Source organism: Lutjanus erythropterus, chromosome 14 (assembly GCF_056507025.1).
Source record: "Lutjanus erythropterus isolate fLutEry1 chromosome 14, fLutEry1.hap2, whole genome shotgun sequence".
Lineage (NCBI taxonomy): Eukaryota > Metazoa > Chordata > Actinopteri > Lutjaniformes > Lutjanidae > Lutjanus > Lutjanus erythropterus.
In genome coordinates this window covers 16,586,325-16,602,528 of record NC_139330.1, presented here as the reverse complement: position 1 = coordinate 16,602,528, position 16,204 = coordinate 16,586,325, and the positions used below count along the sequence as shown (strand labels likewise).

General features: G+C 37.4%; 1 protein-coding gene across 1 annotated transcript; it reads right to left on the bottom strand.

The window, feature by feature from the left end:
- Positions 1-8,123: 8,123 nt before the first annotated feature.
- On the bottom strand, positions 8,124-15,821 carry spef1 (sperm flagellar and cilia associated 1). The gene is made up of 7 exons (XM_084735960.1): positions 15,634-15,821; positions 15,340-15,451; positions 13,450-13,597; positions 13,209-13,254; positions 10,830-10,914; positions 10,641-10,746; positions 8,124-9,998 (listed from the first exon to the last, which is right to left on the bottom strand). Exons 1-7 carry the CDS (start codon positions 15,740-15,742, stop codon positions 9,885-9,887), a joined length of 720 nt encoding a protein of 239 aa, XP_084592086.1. The 5' UTR covers positions 15,743-15,821; the 3' UTR covers positions 8,124-9,884.
- Between the last annotated feature and the right edge of the window lie 383 nt (positions 15,822-16,204).

Sequence of the window (16,204 nt, the reverse complement as noted above, 5' to 3'; positions counted from 1 at the left end):
CAGTTACTTTGTTTGTGTTATTGTGTGACCTTGGTGAACCCAAACTAACCTTTTAAAACACCAAAGTCACACAATAATTCAAATAAACTAAAAAGTAAAGGCAGCAGTAGACAAGCAAGTGTTGTGTTATGCGAGGTAAAGTTACTGATTTCACCCATGGAGTTTGGTTGGTTTGCAGAGAGTGATATTTGGCTTATATAAAGGTGGTTTCCCATCAGAAAAGGCTGTCTGACAACAAAGTAAAGCAGTGAAAAATTGCTAAATATGGTGTATACTTGTATCAAGGTCCACCTAAAAATAATCCATATTAGTTTAAGTGACTAAAATGCATTTTGCTGTTGACTCTGTCCACAGTAGTACATCGCTTAGCAGCAGTACTCCTGGATGTATCGACTCACATCTATAGTAGGCAATACACTGACTATGGATAAGTACCTCATACAGACTCGCTTCAAACAATCTGAACTATCCTTTAAAGGTTAATCAATATGGGAGCATAACAATTAAGTAGTTGAATAATAGTGCCAGTGGAGGAAGCCACGATTAATTTTCCTTGTCAAGAAGTCAGGTCATCTTTCTTTCTTCCATCTGTTTTTGATTATCAGGGGCATGCATGAGGAAATTTGTAGTGGCATGGTTGAGATGATAAGTAGTGCCTGTGATTGTCTGCCAACTCTGTTTTACAGTTTATTTAGATGTGGTTGCGATTAAATTCTCAGGAAAGTGACTTTTATTTTAATAAAACAGCTGCTCAGTGCTGGACAGAACTTACACACTTCAAAAGGCAAAATTGACAATTGTGCCAGAGAAAAAGGCATTTATGTTAACATCTGTAAATTGAATCTAGTGACACAGAAATTGGAACAGTGAAGTTGTGAAATTGGGGGGAAAAAAACTCCTTGATAAACAAATTTCAAATATAAATCCCTTGTCTAAATAATATCACTTAAACTAAAATCAACGTTTCTGTCTTCTGCAAATATTTAAAAATACTACAAGGAACTTTCATATTTTGTTGATTTTGGAGGCCCTCTGGAAACAGAGCGGTAATGTTTTCACCATAACAACCACAAAATCTCTACATGATCTAAATAAAAACCTCACCCTGCTTCTTTTTAACTGGCTAGCATACTACTCACATTAACTTGTAAACACAGGCTCGTTTAATCCGACCAGGTGGCACACATTGAGAACTACTGTACAGAAATAGCCAGTTTTCATGCTGATTGTCTCATTAACTTATGTAGGTCACATAGAGGCGTCTGCATTAATTGAGACTGTTTTGTAACCAGTTAAAAACTCCTCGTTTTTGCTTCAAGGTAACATTTTTATTAGACTGTCACCATTTTATTGCACCGGTTGGTGTCTGTGACATTTAATATCATGAGGATGTCGGTCTGTTAAAGTAGAAATAATAGAAACAAAAAGCTCATTTCCTCTGTCAAAGTTAACAGTTTTCTGTCTTTCAAGAATTGTCAGGCTGCAAAGCTCGTCTTTCTTTGCTGAACAAGAAAATTTGAAGGATTTTAATTGCAACACACAGCTCTTCATTAAAACAGTAACTTACACTCAGCGAGAATTAGAGTGATGACGTGAGGTTCAGTACTACACAAAATCCTGCTTTGTTCTATTAAAAGATGAATGTTCATGAACTTAAATAAGATGCAAGTTGGTGCTAGTTTTTATTGTGTGTTCAAGCTTTTGCATTTTGTTCAGCTGTGTTTGAGATTCATGGAAATACTTCCACTTTTCAGAATTTAAGCCTTAAATAATAATGGGTTACCCCCCAGACTTCGAGTCAGTGATTCTTACTAACTACAAAGCTCCTTTTGAACTTAACTGTGAGATTTCTTAGGAGCTTGGATGTACATACTGTACTGTGCGGCCTCTTCATAGACTCTAACTGAGACAGACAGAACTAGCAGTGGACACTACTAGTGTTTGGAAGATGTCGTGATGTTTACTTGACCTCCAAATGGCTGTTGAAGGCGTTTGCTTTGGTGGTGGGCTCCAATAAATGTGCAAGAGGGGTATGAATCACTCATGAAAATTATTATTATTTTTTTTTTTGGTCAATATTTTGTACAATCTGTGAAATTCAAACATTGTCTCCTTGTTTTAAAAGGTTTATATGCAAAAATGTTTTCAAGTTTTGACAATGTTCTTATGTAAAAAAAATAAAACCTATTTTGGTACCTCTCTTCTCCCTGTGCTGATTTGTGCTTGTAGTACACTTGGATACCAACAGGAGGAGAGCTAACACCATGTCACTTTTTCTCCATTGCATACACAAAAAGTACTACACACTCAAGTCTGAAAACTTGAAGCTCATGTATCAAAAACAAGACTCCAGGCTTCTAAACTTTCTGCACAATCCCATTGTTTTCACTCAAGTAGAATTTTTGCAAAGGTCTGAGCACAAATCACTTCATTTTGCAGACTTTGTTCACCTGAAAAACACTGGTCTTCGAACGTGCCACACCCTAATTAACAAATGGTCTTTCTTACATCTTTTCTGTTCAAACTCAGTCGGCAAAACACTCAACTCATGTGTCAGAGCAGAAAAAGGGTCCTCAGGTGACCTCTACTGAATCGAGGAAAAAATGAAGCAGCATGAAAAACAGACAGGAAGAGGAAGGAGAGCTAATATATCTAATACAATCTGGGCAACATTGGTTGACATGTATTCAATCATATTTCTGCTCAGATTTCATTATTTCATCTCCACATAGACAGTCTAAACATGTTCTTACTGCAGCGTTTTTCATTTTCATCAGTGTAAGTGACGTATCCTTTGCTGATACAATGTCTCAATGCAGTATTTACATATTCACAGTATTGTATCACACTGTAGCAAAGGTCTTTATCTGTATGTAATATAATGTTGCAACCTATTATGGGATCAAAACCCCAAAACTTTACAGTTAGTCAGAAACAGGAAACTATTTCTACAAAGTTTTATACAGTTTACACTTATGTCAGTTGTAGAGCTGCAATGATTTTGAGTTTGAGTAATTTTTTGAAGAAAAAAGTCAAATTCTTTTTTTTTTCTTTACTATTCTATGACATCAAGTTGAATATCTTTGGGTTGTGAGTAAAACAAGACATTTGAGGATGTCATCTTTTGGAAACACTGATTGACATTTTTCACAATTTTCTGACATTTTAAAACAAAAAAACTATTAATCGATTAATTGAGAAAATAAATGACTACGAAAATAATTGATAGTTGCAGCCCTAGTCAGCTGTGTGTATGTGTGTGTGTGTCATTGTGCAAGAGATATGTGGAGTTTTTTTCAGCTTTGTGTTTACAGTTATGAGAAATTAAGCTGTCATTTCAGGAAATGTGTTTGGAAATTTGGGAAAAACCGAAAATATTGAATAGTTCCACAAAAGACAGATTTTGAAGACAAATAAGACCAGAATATAGGCTCAAACTAGATGGTGTGAGAATGAGTTTAATGCTGTGAAAAACTGCATGAGAAAGGTGAGTTCACGACCGTAAAAAAAAGATCTTCAGTGAGGGAAAAATGAGTGTCAAAATAAAACTGCACAAATGAAATCAACTGGGAGGTTTCACAAAAAATGAGAAATATAAGTACAGATTAAAAGAAGCAAACTGAAACTCAAGTTTCTACAGACTACAGAACCCTTAAACCAGTGTTTCCCAAACTCTTCTTTTTTCTTTTAAAAATGACAAACGCACCCCAGTTCACGATCGGCCTGATCACTAAAGAGTTCATTTCTGCATTAATGAATGTTTCTGAGCATTTTTACTGCCATTTCTGCATCATTTTTCTCGACACTTACATATACACATGAAATAAATGAGAAATAAATTCATTTAGGCTGAGTTAACACGCTCATTATTTTTATTCCACTCATCAAGGAAACAAACTTTTAAAAAATGTTGACAGAACTCAAAATTTCAAGGCAACTTAGTGCAATATATTTTTGAGTTTTGAGCCCAATTCAAAGTCTTCATTTTTGAAAAAAAAACAAAAAAACAAAACTATAATCTTTAGTTAAGATAATTTACCTTTCTTCTTTAGGTAAATTTGAATCTGTGAACCTCATTTGTCATCATTTGGGTGTTTGAAAATTAAATGGTTTTAATTGAAGATATTAAAACAATCATTATTCACTTTCACTTCCAGAGTTTATGCAATAATTTTTGAAACACAATTTTTCTGTTTTTTAAAACCCAAAGATTCAAGTTTATCTAAAGAAGAAAAGTAAATTATCTCAACAAAACATTATTAAAAAAAACTTTTCCAAAATTTCAAAATTTCAGTTGGGCTCAAAACTCAGTTGCCTTGAAATTTTGAGTTTTGTCAACTTTTTCATTTTTATAGTATAGGACATTTTAGCCTACTTCATAAATGAGACAAAATAAGTGCATTTGAGTGGAATTAACAGGCTCTTGTTTTTTTCTCTTGTGTGTCTGTACAACTACTGTGTATCTGTGATTTGTTGCATTTTGTATGGCTTTTAATACCTGAGACTTTTAAGACTGAATTAATAATTTTCTACAAATGTTTTCTGTACATTCCCAAATTATTAGTTACATAGATTTCCACAGGTTTACAAACATGATAGATTTCTGATCATTGCTCACCTCACAAGCTCAAAATCCTATTATCTGAAACACTACACTTAATATTTCACTAAATATTTTAATAAAGGAAGAAAAAGTGAGAAGTCATACAATGTGCATGTGTTGGCTCGTCACTTATTTGGGTGTCTGGGTGGTTGTGGCAACACGAGGATGATTCATTGAACATTAAGTGAACATACATACACAATCCATCACACAGTCCCTGTTGTTCTAACCCAGAAAACGTGTTGTAAACATTAGAGAAACAAGAGACGTGTTTGTCTGTCGAGTTTGTAAAATGGTCATCCCAAGAGACTGACGCTAAACCTCAAGTCCTGCCCTCAGCAGGGCCAGTCAGCTGTTCACAAAGGCTTTCCAGGAAGCATTCAAAGTGTGTGCGTGTGTGAGTGCGTGTGACCACTGCCTGAATGACCAGATGAGGGATAGCTTCCTCTTATGACCTGTCAGTCCTTGAAGAGATCTCTGGTGTCATCAGTCTTTGTCTCTGACGGAGCGTGTTTAGTTTTAGTCTGGCCACAGAGTTTGTTTCCTGATGTCAGGATTTGTGAGAAATTTGATCATAAAGCATGTTTGTGAGTGCAAATAAACTTCACTCATCCTCATTTTGTTGACTTAACCGAGAAGGGGTTTTTGTGGATGTCTGTGTGGTCTGACTCGGTGGCAGGGGTCCAGAGCCAGCGAGTTTAAAGCCCCTCCCTCACAGGAAGTGGGGTCAAGGTCAGGTTTGCTTCTTCCTGGATGAGCCAGTGCTTCTATTTCCTTCCTTTTGTCCATAATCATCAGATCCTGCATGATCCTTCTAGCCTCGACTCCTCCCTGGATCTATCCCTCATCGGAGCCTCACGGGTGTGGTCCCTCATCTCTGAGTGCAGGGCTATAAATCCAGTCCCCAAACAGCAGCGTGATACTGAATATGATTCATCAGCGGCAGTCAGCGCCATCATCAATAGCTGCTCTGTTCTGCAGTTTAATCTCACATTCCTAACCTGTGTGTGTGTTGGGTGCAACACATACAAAGAGTATTAGCCTTGCTATTTCTCATCACTTTTCTTTGTCTGACCTCCTCAAGTTGAGATCCTCTGGATGGATTCTGTCCTCATTACTTGAGCTAGTTGTACAGTTTAGGCTCTAAACATAACGGCGTTGCTCTGACCAACCTATTTGTGATTTGCTCTTATTAATTCTCTTGTTATTAAATTATCAGTCAGTTTTTAAAGGTGCACTCATAAAGTGTACTATTCAGCCTTTGGAAAAACTTGTATGCATGTTTGATAACTCATTAGCTACCGTTAAACAACTTTATTGAATGACATGATGTACAGTCCTGAGAACAAAATGCCTTTGGGGAGTAAAATGGCCCCAGTACAGACAAAACAGACAGAAGCTAGGAGAACTGTTCTGTTCTATATTTTGAATAGCTAGTATGTCAGCTGTTAGCTTTCCAGAATAGGATTGAATCTGGAGCTCGACTCTGATATCTCAGTCTCTGCTGCTGAGATTTTGATCATTGCTTTTTAAAACTATCTGCAGCTTAATGGAGGAGCAATACTAAATTGCTGAAATATACCTTTAACACGTGTTCAATTCTGATTATTGTGAATATCAAGACTCTTGATTGCTTTTTTATTTTTTCATCATTTTCTGACTGGGTCTATCAAAATATAATTTAGTGCAGAACAAACTGGTGTCATTATCAGAGACTGTGCTCTGCTACCCTGGTTATCACTTGTGATGAAGTTTGCTTTTACTTTTTACTTTTACCTCAGTATTTACTACAGTTTTATTCTTAGTATAAATATACTTTACACCTTAAAATTGATTTCAGTTTTGAGTGTTGATAGCTAATGTTATCCACAAATTTCTTTTAAAATTGGTTTCTTTTTCATGTGTGACCTCATGTTTTAAATATGGGATGTAGATATTGGGTCAATTAAATATAAATATGTCCTTTTTTTGTACTGACACAGTTAAATGTTACTGCAGGTGTAACAGACTTTCCTGGTTGGCCTATACCTGCTAGTGAACTGTACATCAATCTACCCCACATAAACACTGTATAATACATGCATTACAGAGTTATTTATTCCTGATTGACCTAATGTATAATTATCTAAAATATATTTGTACCTCAGTGTTGTATTGCTTCTAGTTTGATAATGGTAGTTGATAAGGTGGTATGAAGGTGAGCAACAGAAGTCACAGCAGCAGGCAACTCGAGAGGGTCAGCTGCTTGTCATACAGCTCATCAAGATCAAAGTCAGCAGTGCTTTGCTATATTTGGTCATCGTCATCATTTGGTCATCGTTCATGGTGCATTGAAGCCAACGCTTGAAACTGTGGAAAATTAAGTCATTAATATCCGCATTCTGTCTACGACCAACTGTCACACTTTCAGAGGAGTTTAAGTTTCACAGAAAATGAATCATGTACTTTTAGGTGTGGAAGGAAATGACAGCACACTGTACTGCAGGGTGCTGTCATTTCTGTTTGCAGAAAAAGTGGTTAATATCAGTACTCAGTACTCACACAGAAATATTAACAACCTATTAAAGATTCCGACTGTTGCTCCAACTTTGGCTCCCAGACTGAAAAAGCTTAAAATGGCACTTTTTAATGCAAGATCCATATCCAATAAGACTTTTATTTTAAATGATTTTATCTCGTCTGCAAACCTAGATTTTATGTTTTTAACAGAATCTTGGTTGCAATCACATGATCATGGCCCTCTTGTTGAACTGTGTCCTCCAAACTACGCTTGTTTTAACCAACACAGAGTCAGTGGTCGTGGTGGTGGTCTAGTGAGTGTTTTTAAGAAAATCTTAAAATGTTTTCAAGTAACTTGTGAGGATTTCTCTTCATTTGAAGTTCTCACTTTTAAAGTCTGCTGTCTCCATCCGATCATCTTTGCAATAATTTACCGCCCCCCAAAACCGCCTGCCTGCTTTTTAAGAGGATTTTCTGAATTTTTATCCACCCTTGTTTTAAATTTTGACAGAATTGTTCTTTGTGGTGATTGCAACATTCATGTTGATGACTCCACTAACATTTATGCTACTGATTTTTTAAACATCACCTCTACTTTTAAATTCAATCAGCATGTGTCTGGGCAAACTCATAACCGTGGTCACACACTGGGTGTAGAAATATCACCTGTCGAACTCTTGGAGATGAAGTATCAGATCACAAATGTATAGTCTTTAACTGTGAATTGCCTGCGATCAGTACAGCTACACCCAGCACCTTGTCCACTCGCTTTCTTAATGAGCAAAGTATCTTAGAGTTCAGCGCACAGTGATCAAAGTTCACAACTTTCTGAACATCCCAATACCAATGATCTGGCCGACTGCTTCAATTCAATCTGCTTGTCTCCTCTCAATACCATTGCACCTCTTAAAGTTAGGTCTAAGTCCTCAGCAAGAAAGCAACCCTGGATAAACAATGACATTCGCAGCTGCAAAAGGGAATGTAGGAAAGCTGAGTGCACTCAAAAAGACACTCTAGAAAATAAAGTGGTTTGTTGATTTATTGAGCAAGTCATGGGCTGTGTGAAAGGCACAGTAGGTCAAAGAAGACTGTAGATCAACACTATTAAACACATTCTATACACTCCTCATGAAGAAGTGACTATATTAAACAACTCAAATTCTCACAAAACAGACTAATAAACCAAACAGTGGAATCTCGTTTGATAATATTCAAACACAAGGGCATAATATGTAATATCTGCAGTTCTGCAAAACTATTTCTATTATACAGGAGACTGTTGTTGCACTGCCCTTATTAAACCACGAGATTAAAAACATTTCATTGTCAGTTTAGAAACACGTGCACTTCTCACGTTATCAAAGTGTCACGCACTGGAAGAGCGAAGTACTACCTGTACCTACATTTCTCTATTGTGAACAGTGTAACTATGTGGTTTTCAAAGTGTGAGGTAGGTCTCTCCAGGGGGGCTCCAAACAGTCTCAGGGGAGGATCAGCGAATGGAGGTGAAAAATTATTACATTAGTTGTCAAAATGAGACAACACAGCATAGCTAAATGTGTGTGAATAGATAGTTCAGATATGCAGTCTGACGTTACATCAACAGCAATATTAGGCTATCTTAACTCAACTGTTGATTGTCTATGGGATCAAATAACATAATCGTGATCCAATAGTCATGCAGGAATTGAGTGAAACTAAGCAAATAAACTAATGGGGAAGCCTTTTTCCCTGCTTTGTCTGAGGGTGGCCCACAGTCTCAGACTTAAAAAACCCCTGGTATAACTAATGTTAAGAGAAATAATTTACCAAATCCCTACTTTTTCCATCACAAAAAACACTTGTCACTCAGAAACCTAGACCCTATCAACGGTCCTGTGTGTGAGAGTTACAGGAATCTATTGGCAGAAATGGAACATAATATTCACTGGCATGTTTTCATTAGTATATAATCAACTGAAAATGAGATCTGTTGTGTTTTAGATAACTCAGCATGAGCCATTTGAATCAGAACTAACCAATACAGGGCTGCCATGGCATTTGACAAGCTCATACTTTTATCTACTTATACACCTTCTGTCAGAAAGGTGGCTTTCCACCTAAATGTATGCTCCCAAAACACAGTATACGGGTATTTTCTGACAGTCATCTCTGCAAATAATAAAATGACTGTTAAACAGAAAGAGTTTTAATTTTAATTATTTTGTAATTTTATTTTAGATTTATTATATTATTATAATATTTATATTAATATAATATTATAATATTGGCCTGTGGTCCTCCATCCAGATTCATTTTTGGTCCTTCATAGGAATGAATTTAAGTACCTCTCTTTTATATCTACAGAGAGAGGGGCTCCTCCTCCATTGAGGCAGCCATATTGCACTGCCGTGTTTCTACAGTAGCCCAGAATGGACAAACCAAACACTGGCTCTAGATACAGCCTTTCGCATTTTTCACGAGTCTCATAGCCGCCTTAGGTTCTCCCACGTACTAAGAAGTGAGGCTATCAGCAAGGTCATCGCTAGATGCCACTAAGTCCTACACACTGGTCCTTTAAAAGGGAACACATCTGTAATGCCACTGGTCCATTTCCACAGGTGTGATGCATTTGAGCTGACAATAATCTCAAAACTTTCTCTGAGCCGATCCTTTGCCTTGACTATATTTTAAACAAAGTGAGAGTTTATTGGGGTTGATGTTACAGACTTGTATCTCAGAGCTACTTTAACTATTCATTGAGTGTGAATGTGTGTTGTTGGTGTTGGTTTTGGTGTTTGTATCACTGTGTATTGCCTTTTGCTTTATATGCCTCCAGATGCCGCATCAGATCTTCAATTCGCATGTCCTTCAAGTGAACGAGATGCTCTAACCTGCTCACTTTCATCTGCAGGATCTGCACACGCACACACAAACACATGCACACAAGAGAGTGTTAAAGGATGTGGTAAAACCGTGAAAGGTATTTCTAAGAATTATCTAAGTGACATCAAATTTCTGCAAAAGAGGTACAAGGAGATGTTGCACATTTGTGTGATAATTCTGCCTCTTTCCTAACATGCAGATGTGGCCATGGATAGAGGAGAAAAAAAACTTATATCCGCTGAGCAGATACTGACTCACTCACCACTGCTGACACAGCTTATGACGCATATGCAACACATGCACCTAAATATCTCTCTCTCTCTCTCTCTCTCACACACACACACACACACACACACACACACACACACACACACACACACACACACACACACACACACACACATCTAAAACAATATTACAGGTGTTATAACTGTATGACAAAGTTCTTCCCCTGCAGGACATCAAAGTAGATGTTTGCAGATGTTCTACCAGTCAGCCGAGAGTTTCCCGGATTCAAGTGAGTGTGTGTGTGTGTGTGTGTGTGTGTGTGTGTGTGTGTGTGTGTGTGTGCGTGTGTGTGTGTGTGTGTGTGTGTGTTTGTGTGTGTGTGTTTGTGTGTGCGTGTGTGTGTGTGTGTGTGTGTGTGTGTGTGTTTGTGTGTGCGTGTGTGTACCTCCACAGTCTCCTGCAAAGCCATGACAGCTTGCTCTTTTTCCTGCAGGATTAGTCGGAAAGTAGGGTCCATGTCTGAGTAAAACTGCACCATGTGCTGTGGTTTACTATACAAAAAAACAATAAAAACAATTATAAACACTGCTCCTGATTAATTTAATTCATATTAAAAGCAACATTTTGACAATACCCATTTTTTTGTCTGTTCTTTTCTTCTTTTTTCATCTCTTCTCCTGCCAGTTGAGCCAGCTGTTTGGCCTCAGTCTGACGAATTACTGAAGACAACAAAACAAAACTATAACATTTCTCCAACTATAAAGTGAGAATAGCATGATGATGAAAAGCTCCTCTGTTGTTTGAAACCTGCAGGGATTCATCCAGTAAATCTTATGCACACAACAAGGGTTAAGGGAGGAGTGAAGAAAGCAGACGGGCGATGACTGTATGCAGAGAGAGGGAGAGAAACAGGGAGAGAAGATTAGGAGAAAAATGAGGAGGTCTTCCAGACCAGCAGTGCTGAGCTCAGGTCAGTGATAAAGGCCATCTGGTGATGTTGGGAGTTGATATGAGGACCTGAGCTGCGCGCCTGATAGTGGATGGGGTGTAGATGGAAGAGGAAAGAGCAGAGGGAGGAAGCAACGGCCTGAGGTCAGCTTTACAGGGTGGTTTCAGGGACAGATGAGGGGTGGGAAACGGAAGAGAGACATATCACCAGTTCACTCCCTAAAGGTTGTGGCATTCTCTAATCAGTCCTGTCTGATGCTGTTAAATGTGTGTCTGTCTGTGTGGTCACACTGCTATCTTTGGGACAGATTAGCACATACCTGTCAACCCTCCTGTTTTTCTCGGGACTCCCCAGTATTTTACCCTTATCACCCTCAGTCCTCCCATTTAAATATTTTCCCATATTTTAACATTTTCTGAAAAAAAAAAAAAAAAAAAGGAATAGCCTGCCAGGGTTATTTGATGTCTTTGCTACATTCACCTCCAGTAAAGGCAACTGGACAGAGAGTCGTGGCTGCACAGAGAGATTAAAGTTTAGCAGTGATGTTGTTTAGTGGCAGTAAATGTACAGTGATGGTTACAGTTTGCAATTAATAAACACTGCAGGAGAAGTTATTGTGTCTTTCTTCTCAGCAACTGGGCAAACTGAGGCGATCACAAACCAGAGCAGAGTGAGCTGCTCTCTGGCTTGGGAGCACACGCTGCTCTGTATGGAAACCCATTTGTGCCAGTAAAAGAAATATAGCTCCCGTGGTAAGTCATAATTATGAGACAAAGACATCACAATTAGGAGTTAGAAAGTTGAAATCATGAGATAAAATCTCTTGTTTAAAGTCATAATTATGAGATAGAATTATAGGATAAAAAGTCAGAACTGAGATTACAAAAAAATTAAAAAGTTAAAAAGTCAAAATAGAGATTACAAAAGTCAAAATGACAAGTTAAAAAGTTGTACACCAAGATGTGTTCCTGAAAACCTGGAGCCCATTTGAGCCCATCTCACACATCATGTATAGTAAATGTCAGCTGATAAAACCTGTTATACATATGTACCTAAGCTTTGTTTTGTTTTTTCTCTGCTTTTGTTTTGTTGTTTTTCCATGGTTATTTATTTACAAAAGGTAAATAAATAACCATGGAAAAACAACAAAACAATTGTTGATTGATTGATTAATTGATTTATTATACTCTTTAAAAGTATGCTGACAAATCTATGTTTTGGTTCTGTGCTGTTGCTTATTGATATTGATATTTTCTGTATAATTTATTTAGCTGTGGAGATATAGGAAGTGGTAGGTGGGTGGAGGGCATTAATAAAATGAAAATATCCTGATAAATGTTTTATAACTTTCATTTTATGAAAATGTTGGACACAAATATACATTTTAAAAAGGTGTATGGTCTAAATGTAATGGGGACAGTGGTAGGGGAGGTGGGGAGCTGGAAAGTTTCCCTTATTTTCAAATCCTAGTGTTGACATATATAGATTAACATTAGCTGAGAGGTGTTAGCAGGGCACAGGCACTGACAATATCATGTAAAAAAGATGTAGGAAACATCTATGATCTTGGAAAAATATAATTTTCGCAAGAGTCAACAAATAGCTCTCTCAGACACAAAAACTTTAAAATGCTGATTTTGTGTTTGTCAGCTGAGCAGTAGATATAGCACAACTAAAACAGTCTAAAATTACACCCACTTCCCTCCCTGTTCTAAAAAAAAAGGCAAATTTTGGACTGTGCAGCCTCAGTCAGGGCTTCACATTGACTGTGTCAGCTTAATGCACTGCACAGATGACACTAACATGAGGTTATATCCTGCACAAGGCATAAAGTCAAAACACTGTCATCACATTCTTGGTAATTCAACAGTCTCACTTTTTGTCATTCAGGCAATTTCCTTGTTTCACTGAATTAATGGCAGAAACTTCTTCTGAAGAAATAATGTCCTGTGAGGTCAAGTAAGGTCAAATATGACAACAGATATATTGGTCAGAGGACACATTTTTTACTCATGTGTGGACTGCGTATGTAAAGAAATAAAAGATATGTCAGGATTTATGTACCTGCTTGAGGTTTCTCCTGGTCCCTGGTGTCATAGTACTCCAAATCCTGAGTTCAAAAGAGAAATGTGTTCAAAATGTGGTTATTGTTTTTCTCACAAATACCAAGGACAGCTTCATGATTCACATGGAAGAGAGAGGACCACTGTACTTAATTTATTTTGTAATTAGCATTCAAACACAAAATGTGACTAATACAGTAAATGTCTCTAATGACACATAAGCATAAACATACAGTACACACCATTATATTCTCTGTAGTGTGCTCCAGTTTCTTGTCTATCTTCTCTCTGAGGGCTCTCAGTATAGGCTCTATTACTCCTGTAGTGCTCAGTGCAATCCTCTTCACCGTCTCCTCGGGCACATGAAAGTTCAGCTTGGAAAACACCTTCCTGTCCACAGAAGATGGAAAAATAAATAAATAAATAAATAACAGATGTTTCTAATTGACAAAACGAGCCACAACAGGAACAGCAGCTTGAAAGTGATTTAACTGTTGATGCGTGATGATGATGATGATGATGAACACCACAGGGGCCAATGTGTTTAGAGTGAAAGCCATAAATCTGTAGCTGGCTACGTGCCATATCAGTGGCCAGGGAAAGGATGAGTGGGTGTGTGTTGGATTGGTTCTCACGACCAGATGCAGAGGCCCATGGCAGTGCTCAACAAATGTTGTAATGTAATGTTGTAAAATTATATTGGAAAGCAAAAGCTTAAACAGTTTCTGTCATTTGGATTGAGATATATAAACTGGGTTAGTGACTTTTTGTTGAGCACATATTTGTGCAAGGGTGTTCTGGGGAGATGTGGACATATTAGCAAATTGTCGAAATTTAAATCTTTCAAGTTGAGTGGTAACATTTTCAGGAAGTGGAGTGGATGTATGTCCTTCATACAGCCTATATTTGTCTGCAATCCATGAGTACAGCCACCCTCACTAAATCCATACATGCAGTAGACTGTCAATTATTCACAGGGAGGATGGACCTGGTTAAAATCATTCGCCAACAACTGGCAAAGTGACTATATATTTATATAGTAAAGTAGCTATAGCTTTATAGCTATAGTTTAGAGAATATTATAGATGAAACTAACAGAAAAGCAGTAACTCAGAGAAAAAGTCACAATAACAAATCTGTCTGCTATCAGCACCAAGACAAGGCCATGGATTTATCAACCCACAGCATAGATAGGCTACTGATATTTTAGAGTCATAGTTGGGGTCAAAAGGCCAATTCTACAATAAAACTAGATATTACATATAAAAATGTAGATGTACTCTTCTGAGTAAATATATATTATAAGGCATATTGGGCTAACAGATCTAGCAACTAACTTGTTTGACTGGGCAAGTGGTAAAAAAACCCAACTAGCCTATTTTGATTACTGATCAAAATGTTAGAGTAATTTTTCATGCAAAAATGACAGAAAAGTATATTTTCAGACCCTCAAATGTGGAGATTTCACACTTTTCTCTGTTTAATATGACATTAAACATACAAAACAAAACATTTTAAGACATCACCTTGGAATGGAAACTGAGGGACATTTATCATTGTTTTCTTCTTATTTTATAAATACTGCAGCCCTAAATTAAATAAAACACTTAACTTTAGTCTTAGTTGTTATTTGATAAGTAGCAATGATTATGCCAATTTGTTACTGATGTTGGGCAAGTTGATTTCTGACCCACTTAAGTGAAAAAAACAAAAAACAAACCCAAAACATTAATGTTGAACCCTGAACTGGTTGAGTTAAAGAACATTTGTCCAAATATGCTCATTAGCAAAAATCTACAAGACTGTAAAAGGATAAGAGATGGCATTTGACTTTGGAACTTGGAGTGAATTTCAGGCCATTAAATAACACATTTAGTGCAGTCAATAAATACATTAATAATAATAATAATAATAATAATATAATTGAGACTTTCCCAAACAGAATTTAACACTATTTGACCCCTTTTAAGACTAGACTAACATATTAAACTAAACAGCCTCTCTGTCCCTGCAGTCTATAAGATGGAGAAAGAAGGATTTTGGGTTAAAGGGGATAACTTAACCCCCTCATTTCTACTGCATACATGCGACTTAAATAAACAAACAATCAGAAATGACTGTTGTTGTCTTGCCTGTTGAGGACGTTCCAGTTACTGAGCTTCTGCTGTGTGGAGTTTGCAGGAATATAGTTGTGCAGGTCAACAAGCTTTGGGAAGAAATATTTCACAACCTCTGCAGCCATCACTACAGAGAGTTCAGCAGAGAGGCAGAGTCAGTCGACAAGTAAATAAACAAACAGACAAACAGACATTTGAGCCAAATAAGATGAGTGTAGGTGGAGATGTGTTGTCATATTACTCTTGTTGCTTATTTTGCTGCCGGGTCCCTGTGGACTGCTAGCAAAGCCAAAAGGCTAAGTGAACTACCTCCGTCGCTGAAGTCTCTCGTGATGTGTCTCTTGGGCCGGGACAGAGGTATTTTGTCTATCCATGCGTACAAATCCTGCAGCTCTTCTTCGTTCAGCTCTCGGTCCATTATTCTTAAAGCAACATGTGTTTCCGGACAGTTTCTGAAGGTCCAGTTTGACTGGAGCTAGCTTATTAGCTTCCCTCGACAACGGGTTGTTTGGAGGCGTTGCTAGGCGACCGCTAATTAACTATGGCAACAGAATATGGCGCCTGGATGTAAAGGCTTCAGAGAAAATGGACTGAGACATCGATTTTGATGATTCATTTTTATTGTAAGCTCCATTTTACAGACAAAAATAAGATCTCAATAAATAGCAACGGTTCAAATAAATTTTCAGTTCGATGTTTGCAGGACAAATCAAGGCAGAATCCTCACTGTAAGGACAGAAAGACCACAATCATTGGCATCATGAGTGAGAGTGTGATGTGTGATCATGTCTGTTGCATAGACTATGCAATATAAAATCCCTTGAAGAATTACAATCAACATGTTTCAAATCAACACAAAAAAAACAAAACATCTGCATGT

What these genes read in the sequence shown, in the direction of transcription:
- spef1 (XM_084735960.1), bottom strand. Translation starts at nt 15,742, where the DNA reads ATGGACCGAGAGCTGAACGAAGAAGAGCTGCAGGATTTGTACGCATGG. An exon ending in ACACTACAGAGAATATAATG is followed by an intron (nt 13,255 to 13,449) that starts GTGTGTACTGTA and finishes TTTTGAACTCAG; the next exon opens with GATTTGGAGTACTATGACAC. An exon ending in AAGAACAGACAAAAAAATGG is followed by an intron (nt 10,747 to 10,829) that starts GTATTGTCAAAA and finishes TTTTTTGTATAG; the next exon opens with TAAACCACAGCACATGGTGC.